Here is a 25,033-nt window from a genome sequence, read left to right on the forward strand (position 1 = left end):
GGGTCGCGGCATTGAACAATTTCATATCTAAATCGTCCGAAAAATATAGGCCGTTGTATAGAATGTTGAGGAGGACTCCAGACTTTGTGTGGACACTGGAATGTGAGGAGGCTTTCCAAGAGTTAAAGAGGTATTTTGGCCGGGCGCCTTTGTTATCGCGGCCTGAACTAGGGGAGAAACTGTATTTGTACTTGGGAGTGTCCGAGTACGCGGTAAGCTCGGTTCTCGTCCGGGTGGTAGACAAGATTGAAAAGCCGGTATATTTCCAGAGCAAAACATTATTGGATGCAGAGACCCGGTAGAGCAAGGTCGAGAAATATGCCTTGACACTGATATTCTCAGCATTAAAGTTGAAACCATACTTCGAGGCACATTCAGTGGTGGTGATGACAAATTTACCCCTCAAACAAGCGCTAAAAGCGGTTAAGTCCAGAAAGATGCTCAAATGGGTGGTCATGCTAAGCTTTTATGAAATACAATATCAAGCAAGAACCGCGGAAAAGGCGTAGGCGGTAACGGAGTTTCTAGTAGGGTTCCCAGCGGAGGACCCCATTTGGGGGGAAGAGATGCTCATGGAGCCCGAGCAGGAGGGAGAGCCAGATGGGTTAGATCCCTGGCATAAAAGGAATGGGTGGAGGGTGTTCGCGGACGGGTTTGCGACAGATGCGGGCAACGGAAATAGGCGTAGTGTTGGTCACTCCTGACAACGACCGAATCGAGTTGTCCATGAGGCTCAGATTTGGCGGTCACCAACAATGAGTCGGAATATGAGGCCGTAATAGCAGGGATGGGAATGGCCGAGGATTTGGGGGTGGGGGAATTAACGGTTTATTCGGATTCTAACCTGGTGGTATGCCAAGTGAATGGAGGATTCGTTGCTAGATGTGCTCAAATGGCGAAATACTTGGAGGTAGTGCATCGAAAGGCAACTAAGTTCAAGAAAGTTAGATTCGTACATTTGGTCCGTGGTGAGAACCGGCATGCGGACGCCCTTGCATACATCGCGGCCGCAATGCCGGGGTCGGAGGAGATGATCATAAATATAAAGAAGTTGGAGAGGTCAAGCATTGAGAAAGTGGTGGAGGTGTGTGTCAGGCTGCGGAAGTGGAAGGGGGATGGATGAGCCCTATCAAACATTTTCTGATGGGAGGAGAGGTGATAAATGAGAAGGAAATAAGGAGATTAGAACAAATGGCACATAGATACACTCTGGTAGAAGTAGAAATGTACCGAAAGAATTTTGATGGACCGCTGCTAAGGTGCCTAGGGCCGAGCCTAACACAAGAGGTATTGGCGGAACTGCACACCGAGGACTGCGGAAGCCTCTCGGCGGGGAGAACAATGGCACACCGGTTGCTAACGCAAGGCTACTTCTGGCCTCACATGAAAAGAGATGCGGTGGAGTTTGCCAAGAAATGTGGCAAGTGTCAACGATTTGCTCAGCTAATATTTGCATTAGCCGAATCGTTGCACAATGTGTCCAGTTCGTGGCCGTTTTCCATGTGGGCCATGGATATCATGGGACCGTTGCCAATGGCAAAGGGGAGGAGAAGGTTTATGTTAGTCGCTACGGATTATTTCACCAAGTGGGTGGAGGCCGTGGCCTTGCAACAAGTCAAGGAGGAACAGGTGATCAAGTTTTTATGGGAGAACATTATTTGTAGGTTTGGAGTGCCGCATTCCATCATCGCAGACAATGAGACACATTTCACGGGGTCAAAAGTGAGAGAGTTTTTGCAGGCCTATAATGTGAAACAGCGATTCTTAGCTCCGTACAATCCAAAAGGTAATGAATAGGCCGAATCCTCTAATAAGATAATCATGAACAATCTCAAGAGAAAGTTGGAGGACCGGAAGGGAGGATGGGCTAAGGAGCTGAGCCATGTGTTGTGGGCGTACTGTACTACACCACGGACCTCTACGAAAGAGACGCCTTTCTCCTTGGCATATGGTGTGGAAGCCATGATCCCTTCGGAGATGGTGGCGGCTACGACATGCACAAACGCGGTCGAGGTTGGGCTGGACTGGGGTATATTGGCCAGAGACATGAATTTAGCAGAGGAGAAACGGGATGTCGCGTGCATCAGGCTAGAAGAATATCACCGGCACCTACAAAGACAATACGACAAGCGATTGAAGCCTCGTCAGTTTAAAGTAGGGGATCTGGTTCTCAGAAGAGTAACTCCAAGCACAAAAAGGGTGAATGAAGAAAAGTTGGGGCTTAACTAGGAAGGGTCGTACACTGTGGTGGAGATCGGAGGAGCTGGAACATACAGACTGCGGACCAAGGAAGGAAGATTGATAGAAAGACATTGGAATGTAAGAATGTTGAAAAAGTTTTATGTTTGAATGTATCACCAACCGGGCAAGGGATCGGGCCGCTTTGCACATATATAATACTACAACCCTTTTGGAATGTTAACAAAGAGCGGTCAAATTTAGGAGCAGTGGCAATGCCCAACATGCGTATCAGCCATAATGAGAGAGCGGGGGGGAAGAGCCCTTCGCTGACATGGAGTCCGAATCAAACTTAGGGGGCAGACAATGCCCCAAAGCGCGGTCGACCATAATGAGAGAGCGGGGGGGAAGAGCCCTTCGCAGACATGGAGTCCGAATCAAACTTAGGGGCAAGACAATGCCCCATCAGGCGTGTCAACCACTGAGAGAGCAGGGGGGAGGAGCCCTTCGCGGACATGGAGTCTGAATCAAACTTATGGGGCAAGGCAATGCCCAGCGCGGTCACCACCCGGTAGAATCCTTCGTGGACATGGAATCTGAATCAAACCTCAAAGGCAAGGCAATGCTCCGGTCGGAAAAGAAAGTTGAGGATGGGAGAGGAAGCAAAAGCGTACGAGATCAGAGATAGCAAAAGTCTTAAGTAAACATAATATAAAAAAGATAGCCTCTCTGGAAGGAGGCAAACACAGTCAGTAAAGTCACAATACATCACATCGCTCCTCTCAAAAGGAGAAAAACCAAAATGGAAGTGTGTATCACCATTTAAGGCACTAGAACATACATAATCAATTACAGGCCCAGCAAAAACAGATTCAAGGGGAAAGCTAAAGGTATATCTGACAAAATATCGATGGGATCCTCCGAAGTTGACGTCTTTAGTAGAGGGGGTAGCGGCCTTTTCATTCGCGGTCTCTTCAGCAGTCACCTTAGTGTCAGCCGACCCCTCAGGCTTGGACTAGTCCGCGATTCCCATCTCCTCATCGGCGGTCGGCGGCACCTCTGGAAGGAGGCGGCCCTCCTTGAGAAGTCGTGCATGTTCCTCCTGAATTTTCCTACCCTTTTGTTTACCAAGGATCGGTAGTGGGTTTGGAGGGTCACCATATCCGCCTTTATTTGTTCCGAAGAGTGCCGCCGGTATCTTGTTGGTGCTTCCGACGAGAGAAGCGCGCTATCGACTCGAGACGGTCATTGACGGAATCCATATAATCCCCGATGGTTGTTTTCCGCGATCCTCGGTTCATCTTGAGCCCGAAGTTTTAGCTAGATCGCCAGCCTTCGAAGCTCTTGTTGAGTCGGACACAAGTGGCTCTCGGGCGTCTGGACCGATCGACCTCTTTATATCCGAGAGACTCTATCTTGGACCGAGCGCTGAAAAGACCGCGAATCATAAATGATATGTCCAGACTCACCTGAATACAAACAAGACAAGTAAATTAGAAGGGAAGGACCAAAGAGCAAGAATAGAGTGAAGGGGAAGTACTTTCTCCCAGTTGGTGTACAAGGAGGTGCGGTGGTGTTCAAAGGTGTCTACTTATGCATAAGCCAGGTCCTTCAGCAAATGAGAGCCATAGAAGATGGAGGAGGCAATGGCAAGATTTTCAAGGGCCGAGTCCGCTATATTGACTCCGCGGTGGTGAACTTTAAAGACAGGGGCAAAATCAGCAGGGGTGATACTGGAGTCGGTGGGGGGAGCAGTCTCTTTGCCTGGTATATGGCTGGTGGTAGGGGAGCATCTTTTTCTGCCACTGTCTGGGTGACAGGAATCGGGTCTTCGGACGCTACCATCCTCTGGCGTTTGCTCGGTGGCCCATCAGCAGGAGTAACCACTGCGGATGGAGAGACTTCTGTGACTTCATCGTCACTATCAAACAACTTCATCTATGAGAGGTCCATGTTCGCGGAGGGGGACTGTGGAGGGGTATATTGATCTTCCCAGGGTTTATGGCCCGATAGGAGGGCAAAGGTTCGGGAGCCAAGGGGAGATGAGCACGGGACGAAGGGGCTACGGATGGGGGGTGGGAGCCGCGAGTAGGTTGACGACGGTGGAAGCGAGAGCGGGAACGATTTTTGGGAGAGGATCGAGGTCTGCGTTCTTTGGGAGGGGGTGGACGGTAGAAGGGGGATGTAACTCCCAAAAAATTGCGGAGTTGCGGAGCTTCAAGGAGAGGAGTGACCGTGGTGGGATGGACATTCAAATGGTCAGCTTGGGCAGTACCAAGGGCGCGGAGTCTATCGAAGATTGGGCAGATGTAGCTGGAATATATTTTTGACTTAGAATCAAGCCGCCAACCTGCAAGGGAATACAAACGAAAGAATATTAGTTCGCGAAGCTAAGGCCGAAAGAAGAAAAGGCAATAACGAAACTCACCACTGGACTGAAAAACGAGGTGGTTAAGTGTCATCCCGGACAGGGAGGTCCGCAGGCAGGAAGTCACCGGATACATACAGCGGGTAGTGGTGCCACTATTTATCCGAGGTGGTGACGCGGAGTAAGAAAGTTTTCTTTTGGGGGTGGACACAGAAGGATTGGTACCCTATACCCACATCCTTGGTGCTTTTCTTTATGAAATAATCGGGAGACAATGTCACTACCGGTTAGTCGGGGTTCTTTGGTCCCGTAGTAGTAATTCGCGGCATACATGACTCTCCAAAAAATTTCGATGCCTTGACAGGGAGGGATGTTGAAATGATTACACACCTCTACATCCAACACAGTGAGAGGGAGCCACAACCCGGCAACAATCTGACCTACCGTCACTACTAGGCACCTGGGCCGCGACGACACTAAGTGGGGATAATGGGTGATAGAAGGCACATGTTCTATCAGAATGCCAGCTGGAATGCCGTAGGCAGTCCTAATTGCACTTAAATTAGGTCTACGATATCTAGAAGGTGGCAAGGAAGCGGCCAGAGGTGGAGGGGGTTGTCGTAGTGGCCACAGGAGGAGGAGAGGCCACCTCAATAGATCTAGAGGACGAAGAGTCATCGGAATAAGAGGGAGAGGGATTCTCGAAGGCCGTCGCCGACATTGAGAAGAAGATGAATAGACTATAAGGGGAAAATTAATACTAATAGTTGTAAGGTAAAGTGGAAGAAGAAGACAATGCCAGCAGTAAGCTAAGAAGAACAAAAACCAAGAAAAACGAACTTGAACCTGAGCCCAATGATGACAAAATTCAACTGGAGCCACGCCGAAGGGGAAGAATTCAAGGGAGGAAGAGCAGTAAGGTTTGAGAGAGGGAGAAAGAGGTAGATCGAGGAAGAAAAAACCAAATGAAGAAAGTGAGGGAGAGAATGGAAGCGGGAGTTTAAATAGTGCAGGGGCAAAAGGGTAATTGCCCGGGTGCAGAAACCGAAGGGACGGTAGAGGAACCGCTAGGAGGTTGACATGTGGGGTGCAGAACACGAGGAGGCGCAAAAACGGCGCGCGTAATGAGTGCCCTGCATGCACGCGAACCCCAATGGAAGACCAAACGAATCCAAATAAAGAAAAAAGGAGAAGGTTCTCGATCCCGGGCCAACTCCAAGGCCGCGAACATCGAGAAGGGGCATCTGTAGCGGTATGATCCGCGACTAACAAGGTCAAAGGTCAGTGGGCTTGATGCAAGCCGCAATAACTGGAGTCGGAGAGTAGCGGATAATCAGAAATAGCGAGCCCGAAGTAATACAAGTGGTAGAGTCGGGTGTATAGTATCGTGCCGCGGAGTGAAAAGGTGTACGGAAACCCTACGCGTGGCAGACCGGGAGACGTGAGATGGCGGGACAGGTGGACGGTTGTGAGGAGGGGGTATAAAAAGAATAGTGTTGAGGGACAGAGAGGGGGGACGAGAGATCAGTAGGGGTAACTTACTCTCATACAGTTGGCATGATCCATGATTATTGGAATATAGTAAGTCAAAATTTATCTCAATATTTAGCGTCCTAGCAAAAGTTTGCCTTCAACAAAACTAGGCTCGGCGTGCCAAATTATCAAAACCTCAAACATGAATCAATCCCAAAAACATTCGTCTAAGTCTTCCAATTGCAGATCTAATTCTGATTATTTGGAATCACAAACTCGGACAAACTGCCAAAATAATTATAATTAACACTAAGAGCATCTTTAGGAGAGACACTTTCCTTGCATCAAACACCAAATTTCTAACTTTAGGAGAGTCATATGTTGATGAAAACACAAAAAAAAACCAAACCAAACACCAAATCGGCCAATATTTGGTTCCAACTTTGGTGTTGTACCAAATCTCTCACGCGGTTTTGGCAAAACCGTGCGGTTTTGACAAAACCGCATGGGGTTGGGCTGCTAATTGGGCTTCTATGGCGCGGACTTTGACAAAACCGCGTGCTCTCAATGAAGAAACGGGCAAAAAATGGCTATATCTTTCTAACACTATAAATTGAAACACTCACACAATAGTTTTACACTCACTTCTTTTCTCTACTCTCTACTCTCTACTCTTAAAATAACAATGGCTACAACAATGGTTAGTGAATAACCAAAAGCAAAATCTATAGGGGCTTCATGGATACAAGAAGAAGATGTTGCTCTCACCAATAGTTGACTACAAGTTAGTCAAGATGGTGTAGTAGGAAATGAGCAAAAGTCAAACGATTTTTGGAGTAGGATTCTAAATGCATTTCATGCAAATTTAGGAAGAATGACCGAACGCAACTTGACTGACATGAAACACCGTTGGACTTTCATTCAAGCTAATATCAATAAGTTTCATGCTATTCTTTCTAAGATTCAAGCATCTCCTCCAAGTGGCTATAATGACAATATGGTTGTAAGTATTTACTTTTTATTTGTTGTTTTGATTCAGAAATACATTTTTCAACTCTAATTTAGTTTTTTCTTAATTGGTAGGTTGAGGAAGCAATAAGTGCATATGGGATGCATAATAGGGTTTGGAAGTGGATGCAATGCTATAATATGGTGAAAGACTCACCCAAATGGAAGAGGCTACAGTTGATAAATGATTTGCGACCCACCAAAAAGTCGAAGTCAAATAGTGGGGAAGGAGGTTCATCAGTTTCAATATCAATTGCGACCACACCAAGTTGATGGGCTTGAAGATAGGCCTCTTGGAAAGAAAGAAGAAAAGAGAATAAGGCAAAAAGAGAAAGAAAAAGGTGATTCTAAAGTGGAGAAATCCGCTAATAAACTTGATGATTTTTTGGTGGAACTTTCTAAAACCACCAAAGAAAGCTATGAATTGGAAGCTCAAAGACAATTGAAGAAATATGAGATGGATTTGGAAAAACTTTAATTGAAGAAAAGTGCGATGAATTGGAAGCTCCAAATCCAAAAAGAAAAACTCCAGTTGAAGAAAGATGCGTTCTGAGTTTGAGAAGATGAAAATGATGCGAAAATACTAGGAATGAAATTAGAAGGATTACCCGAAGATGAGCGCGAAATTTGGCAACTCAAAATGGCATAAATTTTACAAAAAATGAAGAATTGACTTGGCAATATCACTGGTAGTAGTCAAAGTAGTGCATAGTCTAAATTTGAGTTTGTATGTCTTTTAATTTGAGTCTTTAATTTGTCTTTTAAGTTATGTATTTTAATTTATGACGTACTTTAATTTATGACGTATTTTAATTTGAGTTTGTATTTTGATTTTAATTAGAATGTACTTTAATTGAATATTTTATTTTAATTTGATATTTTTTATCATTTAAAAAAAAATTCGGCAGAGTCTACTTTGTATTTTCAAAATTCTCATATATACAAATCCTTTCATAAAACCACAAATACATATAAATAAACTTGGAACACAAATACATAGAAATTGAAACGATAAATTAAATAAACACAAAGTCCAAATGAAGTGCAAATAGAAATAGAAATCAAGTCTGCCCCACGCCTACTCCACAAATGCTTGACCAAGTCATTCTTCAATCGATCATGAACAACTTTTGAACGAGCCCTCTTGACGCCAGATGCCGAACGAGATAGAACAAAGTGGCATTGATCTTCAGATGCACCTTCTCTACATGACACTTCATACTCAGGAATATACTGCGGGATATCCGTTTCGCGTTTATCTTCCACAATCATATTGTGTAAAATGATGCAAGCCCTCATAACACTAGCCATGGTCTCCAAATACCATAACTTGCACGAATTCGCTAAAATAGCCCAACACGCGACTTCAATATACCAAACGCCCGCTCTATGTCTTTTCTAGCAGTTTCTTGCTTCTTTGCAAAATATTTGTCTTGTGCAACAATCAATTTAGCAATCGTTTAAATCAAGGTGACATAATTAGAATAAATATCGTCAGCTAAGTAATAACCCATATCATAATGATGGGCATCCACATTGTAGTTACAAAGAATAGCTTCATCATTGACTATATCATCAAATATTGGTGAGCGGTCAAGCACATTAAGATCATTGTGAGAACCCGCCATGCCAAAAAAAGCATGCCAAATCCACGTATCACGAGAAGCAACCGCCTCTAAAATCACCGTTGGTTTATGCACATGGCCAGTGTGAGACCCTTGCCACACGGATGGGCAATTCTTCCATTGCCAGTGCATGGAATCAATGCTTCCTAGCATTCTAGACCATCCACATTTCTCAGACTCTTCAAGCAAATACTGAATATATGCAACATTTGGTTTGCGCAAGTATTCACCTCAAAAATTCTAATAATTCCATCACAGAAATAACGCATGTATTCATGAACAGTTGGTTCATCAACATATAACATGTCATCTACTAGATCAGCTGCAGACTCATAAGCAAACATTCGTATAGCAGCAATTAATTTGATTTTTGGGTTAATCCCAAGCTTACCCGTATTATTAACTTTTTGTTGAAAATATGGTACATTATGATTAAGACGATTGAAAATACGGGTAAATAATGACTGACTCATACGAAATCGGCGACGAAAGTCGTGGTCACGAAATATAGGATTTGCGCCAAAGTAGTTAGTATTTACACGAGCCAGTGTTGCCTTGTACTGACGATTATATTCTTGCATTTTTTTCCTTTCTTCGAACCACCATGTGGTTTATAAGAAGACTCCGCTTCTTGCTGACGCAATAAACTCAGACGATGTCGAACCAAAGGTAGAGCAATATCCACTAATTTACGAGTTTTAATTGCAGTGTTATCATTTGAAGAGCTCGAGCTCGAGCTCGATGAAGAATCAGAAGAAAATGAATGATCCATTGAAAAATCGTCAAGAGTTTTGGTAGTTTTTTTTTTTGTTTTTGCTCAAGAAAATAGCCTCACAGGATCAAGATGGTTAAATGATTGTAGCACGCAGTTTTAGGAAAACTCCATAGGCTATATGACACGGTTTATCCAAAACCGCGTCATTTGATATCGAAAATTTGATGTTGCTCCTAAAAATGGTTGGTGTTTTTTTAGTTTAGTGTTTGATTTGGTTCAAAATTTTAGTGTTTTTTTTGGTTGCTTTGTTAGAGATGCTGTAACTCATTAGTACAGTAATTTATTCGTTAGTAATAAAGGGAAGTTGGAATTTCTGTGGACCACGTTCAGTGGTACCATAATAATGTTTATCAGTGCGTGCAAATTTTTAAAGCAAAGTAGAAGGACACAAGAATGAAGTGAGCAAACCGCAACACGAGGTGTCAATTATCAAAGTCAGTCACTTGTCAAAGCATGCGTACTCTTTACCCCGTACATTTCAATGATTCAGTTTGTAAATCAAAATTTTACTTGGACTGGGCCAAAAAATAGGGCTAGAGAGTCGGGTTGGGCTTTGGCCCAAGTATGACGACATAAATTCTCGGGTACCAGTTTCAATTTACAATGCTACAGTGTTTTCCAGTAGTTTATGAGCTGTCTTAAAATTAGCGTACATTTGCAGCAACCTCGTCGTTTATAAATAGTATCCTATTTTGAACTCCCCCACAAAGCGGTAAAGAGCAAGATGGTGAATAATCCAAGGTGTTACTTAGACATAAGCATTGGAGGAGAACTTGAAGGAAGAATTGTTATCGAGCTCTTTTCAGACATCGTACCAAAAACTGCTGAAAATTTCAGGGCTCTATGTACTGGTGAAAAAGGCATTGGTCCAAACACCGGTGTTCCTCTCCACTTCAAGGTCTTTTTTTTTTTTTACTCTTTTACCCTCATTTTTTTTTTTTTTTATTTAGTAATTTTTGTTTAAAAAATCCAGGGGTCATGTTTTCATCGAGTTATAAAAGGATTTATGATACAAGGTGGAGATATATCAGCTAGAAATGGGACAGGTGGAGAATCGATATATGGATTACAATTCGAGGACGAGAATTTTGAACTTACACATGAAAAGAAAGGGATGTTATCTATGGCTAATTCTGGGCCTAATACGAATGGATCACAGTTTTTTATAACGACTACTAGAACATCACATCTTGATGGGAAACATGTTGTGTTTGGAAAGGTGATTAAAGGGATGGGTGTTGTTCGGTCGGTTGAACATGTTAGTACTAGTGAGGGTGATGTTCCTACACTTGATGTTGTTGTTGAGGATTGTGGGGAGATTCCGGAAGGGGTAGATGATGGTGTTAATAATTTTTTTAGTGATGGTGATAGTTATCCTGATTGGCCAACTGATCTTGTTGAGAAACCGGATCAAGTGTCTTGGTGGATTAGTGCTGTTGATGCTACTAAAGCTTTTGGTAATGAACAATACAAGGTACTTACTGCTGTGAATTTGACACTATTTCGGTTGTAGTTTTTTAGTTGTTTAGTGCTGAATTAGTTATTGTTTTTTTCTGATTATAGAAGCAAGATTATAAAATGGCAATTAGAAAGTACCGGAAGGCTTTGCGCTACTTGGATATTTGCTGGGAGAAAGAAGACATTGATCAAGGTGAATTTATTTGTTTATTTTCTGCTGATAACCGTGATAAATGATTTGGTGTCTTAGTTCCAGGCTTATATAAATATTGTGGTCCTTGTGCAGAAAAGAGTTCATACTTAAGGAAGACAAAATCACAAATATTCACTAATAGCTCTGTAAGCTTTCTTGTTTTTAGTTATTGACTTGAATTATCCTTTCGTTTGTTGCCTTTCATTTGCAAAAGGAAAATGTATATTTGTACTTTGTAGGGTTTGAACTCCAGGGCTGAATGCATTGCATGTTGTCATAATGGCTGGAGTCTAATCAATCGATGAAGTTTCTTATATCTAAAATATACATCCCCAATTTTGGTCTTTTTTAAATTGTGTTTTATTGGATAGTTGAAGATTTCATATTGGTACTAAACATGTTTAGAAGCAACAACTATAGGAGAGTTTCACACATACTTCTCTAATGGTATACACTTAATGCACTTATCTATACCTTACATGGTTTCATATCCTTTATTATCCTTATCTAGGTTATCTTCTTGTTCAGCATTGTTGTAGGATGCCTTTGTTTTTATTAATTGTTATTTTTCCATTTGTTCTTTACTGAAATTTTGGTGATGGAATTTATATTGCAAGGCTTGTAAGCTGAAAATAGGAGATCTGCAAGGAGCATTGTTAGATGCTGACTTTGCACTGCGTGAAGGAGAGGCTAATGCCAAAGCTTTGTTTCGCCAAGGACAGGTTCGTAGCTTAAGTTAGCGGTGGTTAAAGTTGTTTTTAATTAGAGTTTGTGGACTTCCTTTTTGAGCTATATCTACATGTTATGCTGACTGCATTTCATTTATTTCGTTACTTGTTCCTGCAATGAGACTTCTTTTCCATTCTTTGTTTTTCTCTCCAATTTTACTTTATTAGCTCTAATGTGTGTTTCTATATTGGTTGTCCTTTTGCGCTATTCGAATTTTTTATTTTATATTATTTGTATTATTTTGGTATTATATTTGTATAATTAACTTCCCAAAGCTCTACTTGGTGATCCATTCCCCAATATGAGAGAAGAATATTTCTTTTTGCACTATCAAGTTCGCTCCTATGTTCATGATACTCGGATACAGTGTTTAGTATAGCAATATGAGTGCAATAGTATATTTTTTAGAATATCAAGTACTGCATTTTTCTTTAACACCCTTTCACATCTTTTTGCTATGAGGATAATGGGATTTTATTATATGAGGATGCTTTTACTAGAATGGTGTAAAGCATCATGTCTAGCTATTGCATGAAAACATCTTACATGTTGTTGCTACTCCCAAACAATGAATTATTTTTACATTTCAGCGTTTCTAGTGGGCATCAGCATCTCCATATGTTAATGGTGTCAAGTCCTTAGGCTATGTCATGAATTTCTTTTATTTGAATTGCGGTGTTGTTAGAGTTTGTTGCACTAGTACACAAACAAGTCACTACAAATTATGGCGACTGTGGGTAGATGATTTTTACTTGTGCTGCCTTTGAGATTTCAGGGAGTATTTAACGGTGATGAAAATATCAGTTTCAAGGAGAGTATGTGTCACACCCCAAATTTTGAGTAACGAAATATTTAATAAAAAATGCACATTTCAAACTAATATCTAATCACTCGAGACCTAGGGTGTGAACTGGGAACGACACGTACTTGCCCACCTTGGTCTAAATAGAATCAAAGCATTTGAAACTATAAAAGTAATATAATAAGCAAACTCAATCGTATAAACTTTCAATAAATCATAATAGTTCCATTTCCATTATCTAAATAGTTTATTACTTTTCAGACGTTATAATTAGACTCTAAATTGTACAACCTTCCAAAAGTAATAATAAAGAAAATTGAAAACAAAAATAACTCCAAGGCTTAGTGATTCCAAGACCAACTTCTTACTTGAATGCTCGTCACCAACTATGCTCCTAGGAATGCGACTCCGTTGCATAACAAAAACAAATATGGGGTAAGCAAATTGAATTTGTTGGTGTGAGTAGACAAAACAAAAACAAACTCAAGGCATACCACAAACCATACCCTAATAACAACTTATTTAATAAAAATAATTACAACTAGGAAGACAAATAGTTTCGTTTCTAAAAAAAACGACAATTAAGTATTTTCCAAGCAGTTTCTTAAATTTTAATTTACGTAGATGCATGCATTACCTTTAAGCTAACCTCGTATTAGGGTAGGATGATATCCGTGCATAAAATATTAATAGGTCTTATCCTCCTGTAAAATAGAGTTAAACATCACTAATAAATTTCATATTAGACAGTGAAACTCTTCACTCGTAATTAAACTTTAAATATATTTCATGTCACAGTAATCCAATTCATAAAACATTATCATTCTGCATATTCGAGGAATACCACCTACACTAACACCAACCTCAAGGCGATCATCGTAGTTTTTATTTTTTGGGTGGCTATTCACATTGGTATCACTTCATCATAAAGTTTCCACGTAAATTAACATAATTCTCAGTTTATAACTAGTAATCACCATTTTCATAAATAAAGTCATCTTACCATAATTCGAAATCGCATAATAAATACAAGCATTTGTAATTACATAAAATAATAATATTAGCGTTCACTTTATTATTCTAGTTCACTTGATCAACTCCTATTCATTTACTAGATACCACACAAAATTAATTCGGATAGATACGAACAATGTAAATACTTCATACATGAGCAGATTTATTCAGTGAGTCTACAAACCTCTGGAAATTACGAAATTAAATTGGAATACAATATTCAGTAATGTGAACAATCCTTAACATTTTCAAAATTTTATCACAAACAACGTACACTATAAAATTCACGCAACACAGAAACTTTAAAAAATATTATAAAATCGAAAAAATGTCCAAACGGTACAAACGAGATATGCATTCTAATTGCCTAAAAATATCTATTTGACTAGTCTGGACTCGCTGATTTCTAACAACTACATCAACGGGAAACGTAATTCTAAAATAACAATTTCAGGAATTTCGAATTCAATTAATGTTAAAATACTTGTAACAATGAAACAATGAAGTCATAATCTTTGTATTGTAAATCTACATTATGAATTATTTAAAACACAACACTTTATTTCTTAATCAAATCAACCTATAAGTATTAACAATAACAAATTAAAAATTAGAGGATGTCTACTCACTTTTTAATGTGAAAATTATATATCTTGATTTCTTTTCTTCACTTTTTAACCACTCTCTTATTCTCTTTCTTCATTCTTTAATTTAATTTGTCTTAGGGTTTTAAGTAATTGAAAGTAATGGAAATAGATCTCATATTCACATTTAATTAAAACCTAATTTTGAAAAATATATTATGACCATATTTTGGCTTCTAATTGGTCTAAAAAAGGCCCAAGAACCTATGCTAACTTATGCTAACTTACTGGGTAATTTTGACATGTCAATTAAGTGCAAATATAACTCTAACAAACCCGTATTTGATTTTTATTACTTTTAATAAATAAATTTTACACAAGAACATAACATTTTAATACATCAATAAAAGTGTGAGACATATGATGTTTAATTACATTTTCGATTCATTTTTAACCATATAGAAAAATAGTGGTCATTATTACAATATACACAACTCAAAGGAATAAACATATGGTTTCTTCCATTGCCAACACTTAATTAGAATCATTCTTTCTTAGTTCAACATAACTCATATTTTTCGAGTTAAATCATAATAAGAAGGCAAGATAGTTCTTTTCATACCGAGGCAGTTAGTTTCTCTCTTAGTATTTCTCACTATTTTTCTATATGGTTAAAAATGAATCGAAAATGTAATTAAACATCATATGTCTCACACTTTTTGATTGTTGTATTAAAAATATTATGCTCTTGTGTAAAATTTGTTTATTAGAAGTAATAAAAATCAAATACGGGTTTGTTAGAGTTATATTTGGGTTTATTTGGAATGTCAAAATTGGCCGATGGGTTAGCATAGGTTCTTGGTCCTAATATGTTTTTCAAAACTAGGTTTTAATTAAATACGAATTTGATATCTATTTCCATTACTTTCAATTATTTGAAACCTTAAAACAAATTAATTAAATTAAAGAAGGAAGAAAGAAAATAAAAGTGGTGAAAAAATGAAATCAAGATATATAATTTTCGCATTAAAAGATGAGTAGACATCATTTAATTTTTATTTTGGTATTATTATTGATAATACTCTTATAGGTTATTGATAATACTTATAGGTTTATTTAAAATGTTGTGTTTTAAATAATTAATAATGTAGATTTACAATAGAAAGACTGACTTCCTTGTTTCATTGTTACAAGTATTTTAACATTAATTGATTTCAAAATTTTTAAAATCGTTATTTTAGAATTACGTTTTCCGTTGATGTAGTTGTTAGAATTCAGTGAGTCTAGGCTAGTTGAATAAATATTTTTGAGGCAGTTAGAATGCATATCTCGTTTGTACCATTTGGACAATTTTCAATTTTATAATATTTTTTTAAAGTTTTTGTGTTACGTGAATTTTATAGTGTTCGTTGTTTGTGATAAAATTATGAAAATGTTAAGGATTGTTCACATTACTGAATATTGTATTCCAATTTAATTTCGTAATTTCCAGAGGTTTGTAGACTCACTGAATAAATCTGCTCATGTATGAAGTATTTACATTGTTCATATCTATCCGAATTAATTTTGTGTGGTATCTAGTAAATGAATAGGAGTTGATCAAGTGAACTAGAATAATAAAGTGAACGCTAATATTATTATTTTATGTAATTACAAATGCTTGTATTTATTATGCGATTTTGAATGATTGTAAGATGATTTTATTTATGAAAATGTTGATTACTAGTTACAAACTGAGAATTGTGTTTATTTTCGTGGAAACTTTATGATGAAGTGATACCAATGTGAATAGCCACCCAAAAAGAGAACTACGGTGATCGCCTTGGGGTTTTAGTGTAGGTGGTATTCCTCGAATATACATGAATAATAATGTTTTATGAATTGGATTACTGTGTCACGAAATATGTTCAATTACAAATGAAGAGTTTCACTCTTTGATATGAATTTTATTAGTGATGTTTAACCCTATTTTACAGGATGGTAGGGCCTATTAATATTTTATGCAGGGATGTCGTCCTACCCTAATACGTGGTTAGCTTAAAAATAATGCATGCATAAGTGCTACTAGATTAAAATTGAAGAAACTGCTTGGAAGAAACTTATTGTCTTTTTTTTAGAAACGAAACTATTTGTCTTCCGAGTTATAATTATTTTTATTAAATAAGTTGTTGTTATGGTATGGTTTGTGGTATGCCTTGATTTTGTTTTTGTTTTGTCTATTTATACCAGCAAATTCAATTTGCTGACCCCATGTTTGCTTTTGTTTTGCAACGGGGATGCGTTCTTGGGAGTGTAGTTGGTTGGTGAGCATTGAACTAAGAAGTTGGTCTTGGAATCGCTAAACCTTGGAGTTATTTTTGTTTTCAATTTTTTTTATTATTACTTTTGGAAGGTTGTACAATTTGGAGTCTAATTATAACGTCTGAAAAGTAATAAACTATTTAGATAATGGAAATGGAACTATTATGATTTATTGAAAGTTTATACGATTGAGTTTGCTTATTATATTACTTTTATAGTTTCAAATGCTGTGATTCTATTTAGACCAAGGTGGACACGTACGTGTCGTTCCCAGTTCACACCCTAGGTCTTGAGTGATTAGATATTAGTCAGAAATGTAAGTTTTTGATTGAATATGTGATTACTCAAAATTTGAGGTGTGACAGTATGATATGAGAGAGTGGTTTATAAGTAATTAAAGTTGAGTGGTCCCAAGGAGAGTATCTGCTTCAAAAAAAAAAAAAAAAAAATGTCAAACTAGGATGTTCACATATGGATAATTTATGAAGTAATTTGAGTATTTTAATCAATCTATTAAGTCCTATTATTACCTATGTTACTTTTCTGAATTGATCGTATACAATATGCTTAAGTTCTTATCGTATACACTTGGTTTGTTGGTCTTACTGGTAAAGTGGCCTAAGAATTTTGTTCACATAAACTCGTTGCCTAAAAACGAACTTGTAAACGTACTGTAGTGTAGTTAGCTTCTTCTTAAAATTACATGATTAGCAAAGGTGGCTGGTGAATGGATATGTAGTTGTTTCGTACTGGCTGGTAATGGGCAACCATAGATTTCTGCTGAATGGTGTATATAGTGTTAGTATCAAATTATGAAATTTTTTGTTGAGCAAATTGGGGTTAAACGCATAATCTTGCTGTTGCTAGGTAGTGATCACTATGCATGATGGACTGTTTTGACTTCTCCTCTTCTAATGCATTTGTCTTGCTTCCATAGTTTCATTGTAACAGTGGTTTTCTACTTTTCTGGTTTGTCTCTCTGTTTCATGCTGTTCAGTTTTCCTAATAGTTTTGACACTCTTTACCTATCAGGTTCAAATGGCTCTTAATGATGTAGATTCTGCGGTTGAAAGCTTCAAGAAGGCATTAGAATTGGAGCCAAATGATGGTGTGTCTTTTATGTTCAGCACCTTATTCACTGATCTGCAAATAATTTAACTGATATATCACAACTACTTGTTAGCATTTTAGAAATATCTCCATGCAAATTCTTACTATGTGATTAGGTGGTTGCTATTTGATACATGCCAAAAAATTTATATTCATTACATGGAAAGTACTCATCATACTTGTATAGCAAGTATTTAGTGTCACACGACTTGTGATGGCTAAGGATTTTCTGACGTATGTAGTGGATGTTATATCGTTGACTGGTTCCTTTTATTACCAATTCTTCAGGTGGAATAAAGAAGGAGTTTGCGGCAGCGAGGAAGAAGGTAGCAGATTACAGCTTTTCTAAAGAGAATTAGAGTTTAACATTTATTTATGTTTTATTTTTTCCGTGGTTTTTGATTTCTTAAAATTGGTTGCAGATTTCGGATAGACGTGATAAGGAGAAGAAGGCATTTTCTAAAATGTTCCAGTAGAATGATTTTGAAGTGGTATGCCTTGGAGCTTATACCTTTTTATTGTACTTTTTTACTTTCCTACTTTTAATTGGCATCTTATTTGGATATTGGATATGCTTAATTACTTTAATAAAACAATGAAATACGTAAATAAATAATGTTATGGAATACAGGCTCCTCCTGATTGGTTAATAATTCACTATCTTGTATGCTGAACTAAAAGTTTTGTATTGTCAGTGGACTGATTTGGGCTTTACCTGTTGCAGGTTCATATTCTTGGAAAGCGCTACACATCAAATTTTTGTTCTGTTTCTGCAGTTTGTAGGGGTCACACAAGTTATAGAGCAGATATAGTCCACTACTCCACCCACATGTTATCATGTTCTACGTTTAAACATTTTTTACCACCTGTTTCAATCTTTTGGTGGTTCCCAAAATTGGTAGTACTCACCGGGCACCTCAACACGGTTCCAATAGTTGAATGCGTCTTTTCCTATTTTTAGATAAACTGTTATGTTAATCCCTGGCAAACAAGATTGAGATAGCTGAGCTAATTCAAACATGTCTTTGGGGATTGAACTTATATTTTGTTTGGATACTTCCATTACTGTTGTTTTAATCTTTTCTTTCAGCATTATTTAGTTGGGTTGATAAATTAGTTGAGCGGGCTTGAGCTTGATTTTTCTTTGGACCATTCAAGCTTTGCTTGTGGTATGATACGAGCTGAACGGAAACATATTGTATGGCTCTTTAGGAAACTATTCGTGCCTGAATAATAATAATAATAAAAATAATTTGTTTTTTTTTTATTTTTCCTAGGTGTGAGCTTTTACTTGTTTTAAGGAAGTACTTGAATTGTCCTGGGCATGTTCTGCTGAAGCATGCATTTGTTCTGGGATATTTCTTAATGCTTCACTGTGGTTGCTTAATGTTTTATCTTTTTAAGTTACATTGAAAACAAAAGGAATCCTGGTAAAAGCTATTTTGAAAACTCTTTTATAAGTTTTGTGGGCAGATGAATAACCTTTCAATCGTGAAACTCATGTATTATTAATTAGATACAATTTTGTAAGTAAAAAGCTATGCAGCCAACTTGATCCAACCCATATATGACCAAATTGGAACTGTATGGCTGGGGTCATATAATGGACTTGATAAAGAAGAAATATTACTTAGTTAATCATTAATGAAAGTTACAGGATTCACAAGTCTACACAGGATTCACGCCATAAATGAATATACAGGAAGAAGTGGTGGTGGTGATGGCCTCGTAGTACCATGGCAATGGACGTGATGGAACTGGAGTTAGCAGGCTGGACTAGGCCAGCTCCACCACTCCAAATTTGACTCATTTTAAAAGCCTTGATCATAATGAAGAAAGCTTGAAACATCATCGGATTGCAAATATTCCCACAGAAAGACTGTACAGCAACAACGGGTAGTACATACACAGGGTGACAGGGTTGCATGATGAAATAATGATTGCAAGACAGTGGGTGATACTGCTACACGTTGTAGTTGTCAAGTCCTAAATCCCTCAATGCATCAGTGGCAGCATCCTTGCAACTTTCATGGTTCTCCTTGGCCTTTCTTATGATTTTCTCAATACCATTACCAAGCAAAATTGATCTGCATATACAATGACAGGGAAAAAATTAGCAACAAAAATAACAACTACAATATTTATGCAGTAGTTTCTTTTAATACAAAATCGTTGTTTTCCCTAGATCTCCATCCCTATCGAACTGCAGAAACAATTGTGTTTGATTGCACTGATCGGAAAATAAAAATATTCTATAGGGTTCTTTCCAAAGCAAGGGATTCCTCTATCCTTTCCCAATAATTTCGCTTCAATCTCAAATTCAAAATGGCAAACAGCTTTTAGATCACGCTGAAGAACCGATATAAAGCCGTTGGGGCTGACTTACCTTCAAAGTACAAATGGAACAAGACATTCCAGAGTTTCTTCAGGATCTCAAACCAAAAACCAGATCAACTTATCAACCAAAACATAAACATTTGAAGATTTTGTAACTTCTTTGCCAACTAAGATGGGAAATTGCCCGTTACGTTACAACATGCCAAAAAATTCCAAGTGCACAAATGGCAATCTCACAGAAAACAAGCATATCAAACACAGCCTACATAAATCATCGTCCCCACCTAAAAGGCCATGATATATAAGGCATATGCTGAAGAACTTCTCTTCCCCCTATTCAGGAATCAGGATTTAACACAAGGATCTAATATAACTATTATTTAAGTCAAAGATGCTTGCCTATTTTCTGGGTTTCTGACCACAAGGTTGCGGATCATTAGACAGGATTGTTTTTGCATCTGAGGAGCGGCAGGAAACTTTTGCATAGCTTGGATTGCAAAGTCTCCAGCTCCAGCTTCTACAGCACTTGCAGCATTGCCTGGAGATCTCAGGGATAGTGTACAGATAATAGACATAATCTGCAACACAAAAAGATGTTGATTACCAAGCTAATTGCTATTGAGATAATAATTATAACCTTGAATAGAAAAATATTTACTTTTTCCTTTGATCGATAGAATTTTCTGTACTTGAGCATGGAATACTGACATTTAATTCTAGTAATGTTCGCAATAAAAAAGCAAATCACTTAAGAAGGTCCTACACCTAAGAGTGATCTAAAGGATAGTGAAAATTTAAATTATATCTACAAGTTTTATGAGGACTCCCATTCAAAACAGCCCATCAGCTGCCGATTAAAGTACGATATTCAAAATGCACCAAATATAGCAAATACCAGTACATATTGGGCATAGACCTGGACTTCACTAGTTTATGCAATTTATTGTTGGCAGGAATAACATTGCAGGATAACCCAAATCTTTATTATTGGTCGATAAATTCATTAATTAACACGAGAGATACAAAAAATTCAAGAAGCATTCATGTTTCTTTTGGTTCTATAAATAACACATATATCGGTCCACAAACATGTAGCAAAAAAAAGTATGGAATTTTGACATATACCTCTTGTAAAACAGAAGGATCTTCAGACAATCTGAACGATAGTTTAATTAGTCTATCCATTCCACCTTTCTGAACAATAGAGCTCTTGTTAGCATCACTACCTGCCAACTAAGCAAATACGACCACAATTTAGATTGGTTTGTTAAAAATGTGGTTACCATAGCTGAATGAAAAATTTGATAAAACTACTAATTCTTTGTGATATCAATCTTTATGAAATGGATGAGCTGAACTTCAAACCTTTGACAACAAAGAGCAGCAAGCTCTAGCAACAGCGCTGTTGCTTTGTTCACCACTGTCATCAATACACTTAAGCACTGCATCAACTCCACCATTGTCAGCAATCGATCGACATATTTCATCCTGCATCAAGGTAATATAACATCTTGCGATCAAAACGGAGTAAACCAACCAACCTAATGTATTTCAGGAATAGGAAAAATGTGGGATCAATTTGAAGTTGACTAAACCCTATGAGCAGATAGGAAGACAACTATGCCACTCGAAATTTATATACTGATTAGATAAATAATTCTCACATCACAACTAAATTCTCTGTATTTCCATTCCTATATCCAAACAAACTGGTAAACATCTTCTCCACCAAGTCAGTACTGACCTATCAAAATTAACTTCGTCTGCCTTTACTTTAGTACTCTTTATTTTTATAATTATTTAATTTACGTTGTCAACATTTACTACAAGTCCTTTTTCCTGAATGGCCTAAGAAGGCCAAACTTAGTACCAAGTTCCTGTACATATGGTTTTTTCCCTTAAAGTGCCATTTATCTATACCACTGATATTTTTAATGCATGTGGACTGACAAAGTAGTATCTTTTCTACTTTTTCGTTCTCAATCGCATCAGTAATGCATATGTTAAACTTCAATTGGACAAGTAATGTCCAAAATTAAATACTGGTTTTACCCTTTGGTTTATGAATCATCTAGGGCCAGTAATTCTTTTCAGAAGACAAGTAAAATAGGAGTGACAGAAGGGTGGGGGAAGTAAGTACTACACATTTTCAAGGGGAAAAACAAGTTCACAACTAGCACCGAGGACAATGTACAAATGAAATAGCATAATAAGTGTTCCAAAAAAATTATTGTCTAATCAACCTTAAAAACTTACATTGACAGCAACAGCCTTCAAAGCAATGGTTGCTGAAATCAGATTAGGTGAGCTAATTCCTTGATGAAGTGCACCCACGAGCGATTCCGTAATTCCAATTTTAGCAAATGTACGAGCATACCCATAAACCTAGAGTTTGCATATTTTTATCAAAAACTTGAACAAGAATGCTACATAGTTCAAGTGCAGCGGAATTTAAAGCTACACATCCTCCAAGTAGCAAAATCATATGGCATTCCAAATGTTTAGTTATTACAAACAACCAACACCTAGCATTTTCATAGCATAGGACACAAAGAGCTCGTATAATGGCAAACTGAGATTGCATGGCTAGTGCCTACTGTATACAGCTTATAAAAGCTACTTTACAAACATCTTTTATGCAAATCATAAAACTCACTTGTGAAGCCAGGACGCGACCGTCATCAGCAGTCAGTAGAACACGAATAGCATCATAAGGATGTCGAAGACCATCTTTATTTTTTCCACCCAATATTTGAACAAGCAGTTCATCAACTTTTAAATCCATAAATAAATCTTTCACTACCTCATTACCCGTCGCAGCCGCAGCAACAACTGCGAAACCACTATTCACAACATCAATCTTCTCACTACACTCACTTAGAATATTCATCACAATTTTCGGTCCATCATTCTTCCGAAAAATTTCGGTACTTTGAATATCTGCAAAATTAAACATAACACACATAACTAAAATATTTTAAAAAAAATATCAGGCAACCCATAGTCTTAATACCTGTAATCAAAACACTCATTGCCTTGAATGCCGAAACAAGAACCCGTTGGCGCAGTTTAAATTTGGAACAAATGGAAATAAGAAGATCCAATCCACCATTCCTCATCGCAATAGACACATTACTGCTAGAATCTTGAACAGAACATAAATTACAAAGATTATCCAAGACATTAACAATTTCCTTGAGATTCGAGTCATTGTGATCAACCAACTCTTTTAACTGATCTAAACACTGGATCACTGGATTATCATTCACACTAGTAACACCAGGAATGCAAGTAACAATACCTATACATACAATAAAAAAACATGGGTAATGTTGTTTTATAGGATAGAGAAAAAAATAATAAAATAAGGCTAGTGGTACCAGACCAGATAGATCGACGCCTTGGAGAGTAAGGGTATGGATAGCATCTTGAAGAGCTTCGTTTGGGTCCATGTCTAGATCTTCTATGTTTTCTTTTACAACTACTTCAAATGCTTCTTGTGAGATTGTTCGTTTGTTGTTGTTTTTCAAAGGTCCCATTTTTTCAGTTTTTCGTTTGTTTGATTTGATGTTCAGTTCGATAATAGTGTTTAAGGATTGAGCTTGTTTCGGTTTATATCGTGTTGATATTTCATATGTTAAATATGTTTTCTTGGCATCATCATTTTTTTTTTGACATCATCATCTCTCTAGTGCTTCTTAGGCGTTGAAGATGGTGTGGGAAACGCTGTTGGTTGACTGTTGAAGTCGTTAGGTTCAATAACATTAGCATCTGCTTCAAGTCTTGAAAAAATATTTGTCAACTGCCCACTGAAGCATACTTTTTGTGCTTAATGGGTTGGGGAGAAATTAATTCAAGTTTTTAGGCTAAACCTTTTCATACCAATGGTCTTCGAACTTCGGCCAATTCTATATAAACTGCATTCCCTCTTCACTTCTCTTCATAGTTTTCACGTTTCACCCTACATCTTATCTTTCTATTGAATAGTGCTGTGAACAAGTATTATGGCGTCCAAATGTGGGGTGAGTTATGCTCAAGGACTAATCATCCTAGTAACTGCCTCTATGTTGGCAGTTGGTCACGCAGATACCATCGTCGTTGGAGGGGCTGAAAACTGGCATTTTGGCTTTAATTACACCAATTGGGCATTTCAAAACAGCCCCTTGTACCTCAACGACACTCTTGGTCAGTATTGTATTTTCTAACTTCAGTATAATTCACACGATTTTTAGTTCTCCTTGTACGTCTCTATGCACCGCAAGCATATAATGCGCATCAGTACACAATGTACAAATTTGTAATGCAAATATGAACTTGATGCACATTTGGTTAACTACATACAATGTTGTCTTTGTTGTTTGTTGTTGCAGTATTCAAGTATGATCCACCAAATGGGACAACTTTTCCTCATAGTGTATACTTGCTAAGGGACTTTCGCAGCTTCTTGAGATGTGATCTGAGGAGAGCAAAGCAGGTGGCAAGTGTGACACAAGGAGGTGGAGAAGGCTTCAAGTTTGTAATGAAGAGATGGCAGCCATACTACTTTGCTTGCGGCGAACGCGCTGGATTTCACTGCAAGGTTGGCTTGATGAAATTCGCTGTGATGCCTCTACCTCGTTGCCATATTTGGTAGACAGCATTCCTGAATATGGTGCATTACCCATAATTCTTTAGGATTTGTTCTTGAAGTAACGTTCTCCTAGTAGTACTATTTGGAGAACCATATTAATTTGAATTAGGGTTCTTTCTCCTCTTGTACTGTTTTCCTCACTAAAAGTAGGTTTGGAGAGAGATTTCAGTGATGCCATCTCAATAAATGTACCATGCTCTGCAGAGAAATACATGCTGGCCTGCATTTGGCTCACGTCTACATACTATTTTGTCTGTGCGTAAGATAATAACTTTTTATTGTCCATAATCTTCATATACCATAGAAATATATTGCATCACACCTTTGGTAGTTTTGTTATTACAATAACCATCTTCATGAACGCAATGAACCAAAATACAAAATGCATTAAGGATTAGTGCTACCGACTTACTTTTTAGACTTACTATTGCGACTCACTATTTGGATA

General features: G+C 37.8%; 5 protein-coding genes across 5 annotated transcripts; 3 read left to right on the top strand and 2 right to left on the bottom strand.

Moving 5' to 3' along the window:
* Positions 1 to 1,821: 1,821 nt before the first annotated feature.
* LOC147519454 (uncharacterized) lies at positions 1,822 to 2,229 on the top strand. The gene has a single exon (XM_086594132.1). The coding sequence runs from the start codon at positions 1,822 to 1,824 to the stop codon at positions 2,227 to 2,229; it is 408 nt and encodes a 135-aa protein (XP_086450258.1).
* A 6,569-nt stretch (positions 2,230 to 8,798) lies between these two features.
* Positions 8,799 to 9,233, bottom strand: LOC147519455 (uncharacterized). Its single transcript, XM_086594133.1, has one exon. The coding sequence runs from the start codon at positions 9,231 to 9,233 to the stop codon at positions 8,799 to 8,801; it is 435 nt and encodes a 144-aa protein (XP_086450259.1).
* A 563-nt stretch (positions 9,234 to 9,796) lies between these two features.
* Positions 9,797 to 18,713, top strand: LOC147519456 (peptidyl-prolyl cis-trans isomerase CYP40-like). Its single transcript, XM_086591050.1, has 9 exons — positions 9,797 to 10,325; positions 10,401 to 10,901; positions 10,991 to 11,078; positions 11,172 to 11,224; positions 11,696 to 11,800; positions 17,541 to 17,616; positions 17,907 to 17,944; positions 18,041 to 18,109; positions 18,343 to 18,713. The coding sequence occupies exons 1-8, from the start codon at positions 10,152 to 10,154 to the stop codon at positions 18,092 to 18,094; spliced, it is 1,089 nt and encodes a 362-aa protein (XP_086447176.1). The 5' UTR covers positions 9,797 to 10,151; the 3' UTR covers positions 18,095 to 18,109; positions 18,343 to 18,713.
* Positions 18,714 to 19,235: 522 nt separating this feature from the next.
* On the bottom strand, positions 19,236 to 23,712 carry LOC147519457 (ARM repeat superfamily protein). The gene is made up of 8 exons (XM_086591049.1): positions 23,341 to 23,712; positions 22,969 to 23,256; positions 22,612 to 22,895; positions 22,212 to 22,340; positions 21,321 to 21,443; positions 21,081 to 21,188; positions 20,355 to 20,533; positions 19,236 to 19,705 (listed from the first exon to the last, which is right to left on the bottom strand). Exons 1-8 carry the CDS (start codon positions 23,492 to 23,494, stop codon positions 19,582 to 19,584), a joined length of 1,389 nt encoding a protein of 462 aa, XP_086447175.1. The 5' UTR covers positions 23,495 to 23,712; the 3' UTR covers positions 19,236 to 19,581.
* A 180-nt stretch (positions 23,713 to 23,892) lies between these two features.
* Positions 23,893 to 24,725, top strand: LOC147519458 (uncharacterized). Its single transcript, XM_086591051.1, has 2 exons — positions 23,893 to 24,140; positions 24,326 to 24,725. Exons 1-2 carry the CDS (start codon positions 23,960 to 23,962, stop codon positions 24,586 to 24,588), a joined length of 444 nt encoding a protein of 147 aa, XP_086447177.1. The 5' UTR covers positions 23,893 to 23,959; the 3' UTR covers positions 24,589 to 24,725.
* Positions 24,726 to 25,033: the final 308 nt, after the last annotated feature.

Source organism: Coptis chinensis, chromosome 2, assembly GCF_015680905.1.
Source record: "Coptis chinensis isolate HL-2020 chromosome 2, ASM1568090v1, whole genome shotgun sequence".
NCBI classification, from domain to species: Eukaryota; Viridiplantae; Streptophyta; class Magnoliopsida; order Ranunculales; family Ranunculaceae; genus Coptis; species Coptis chinensis.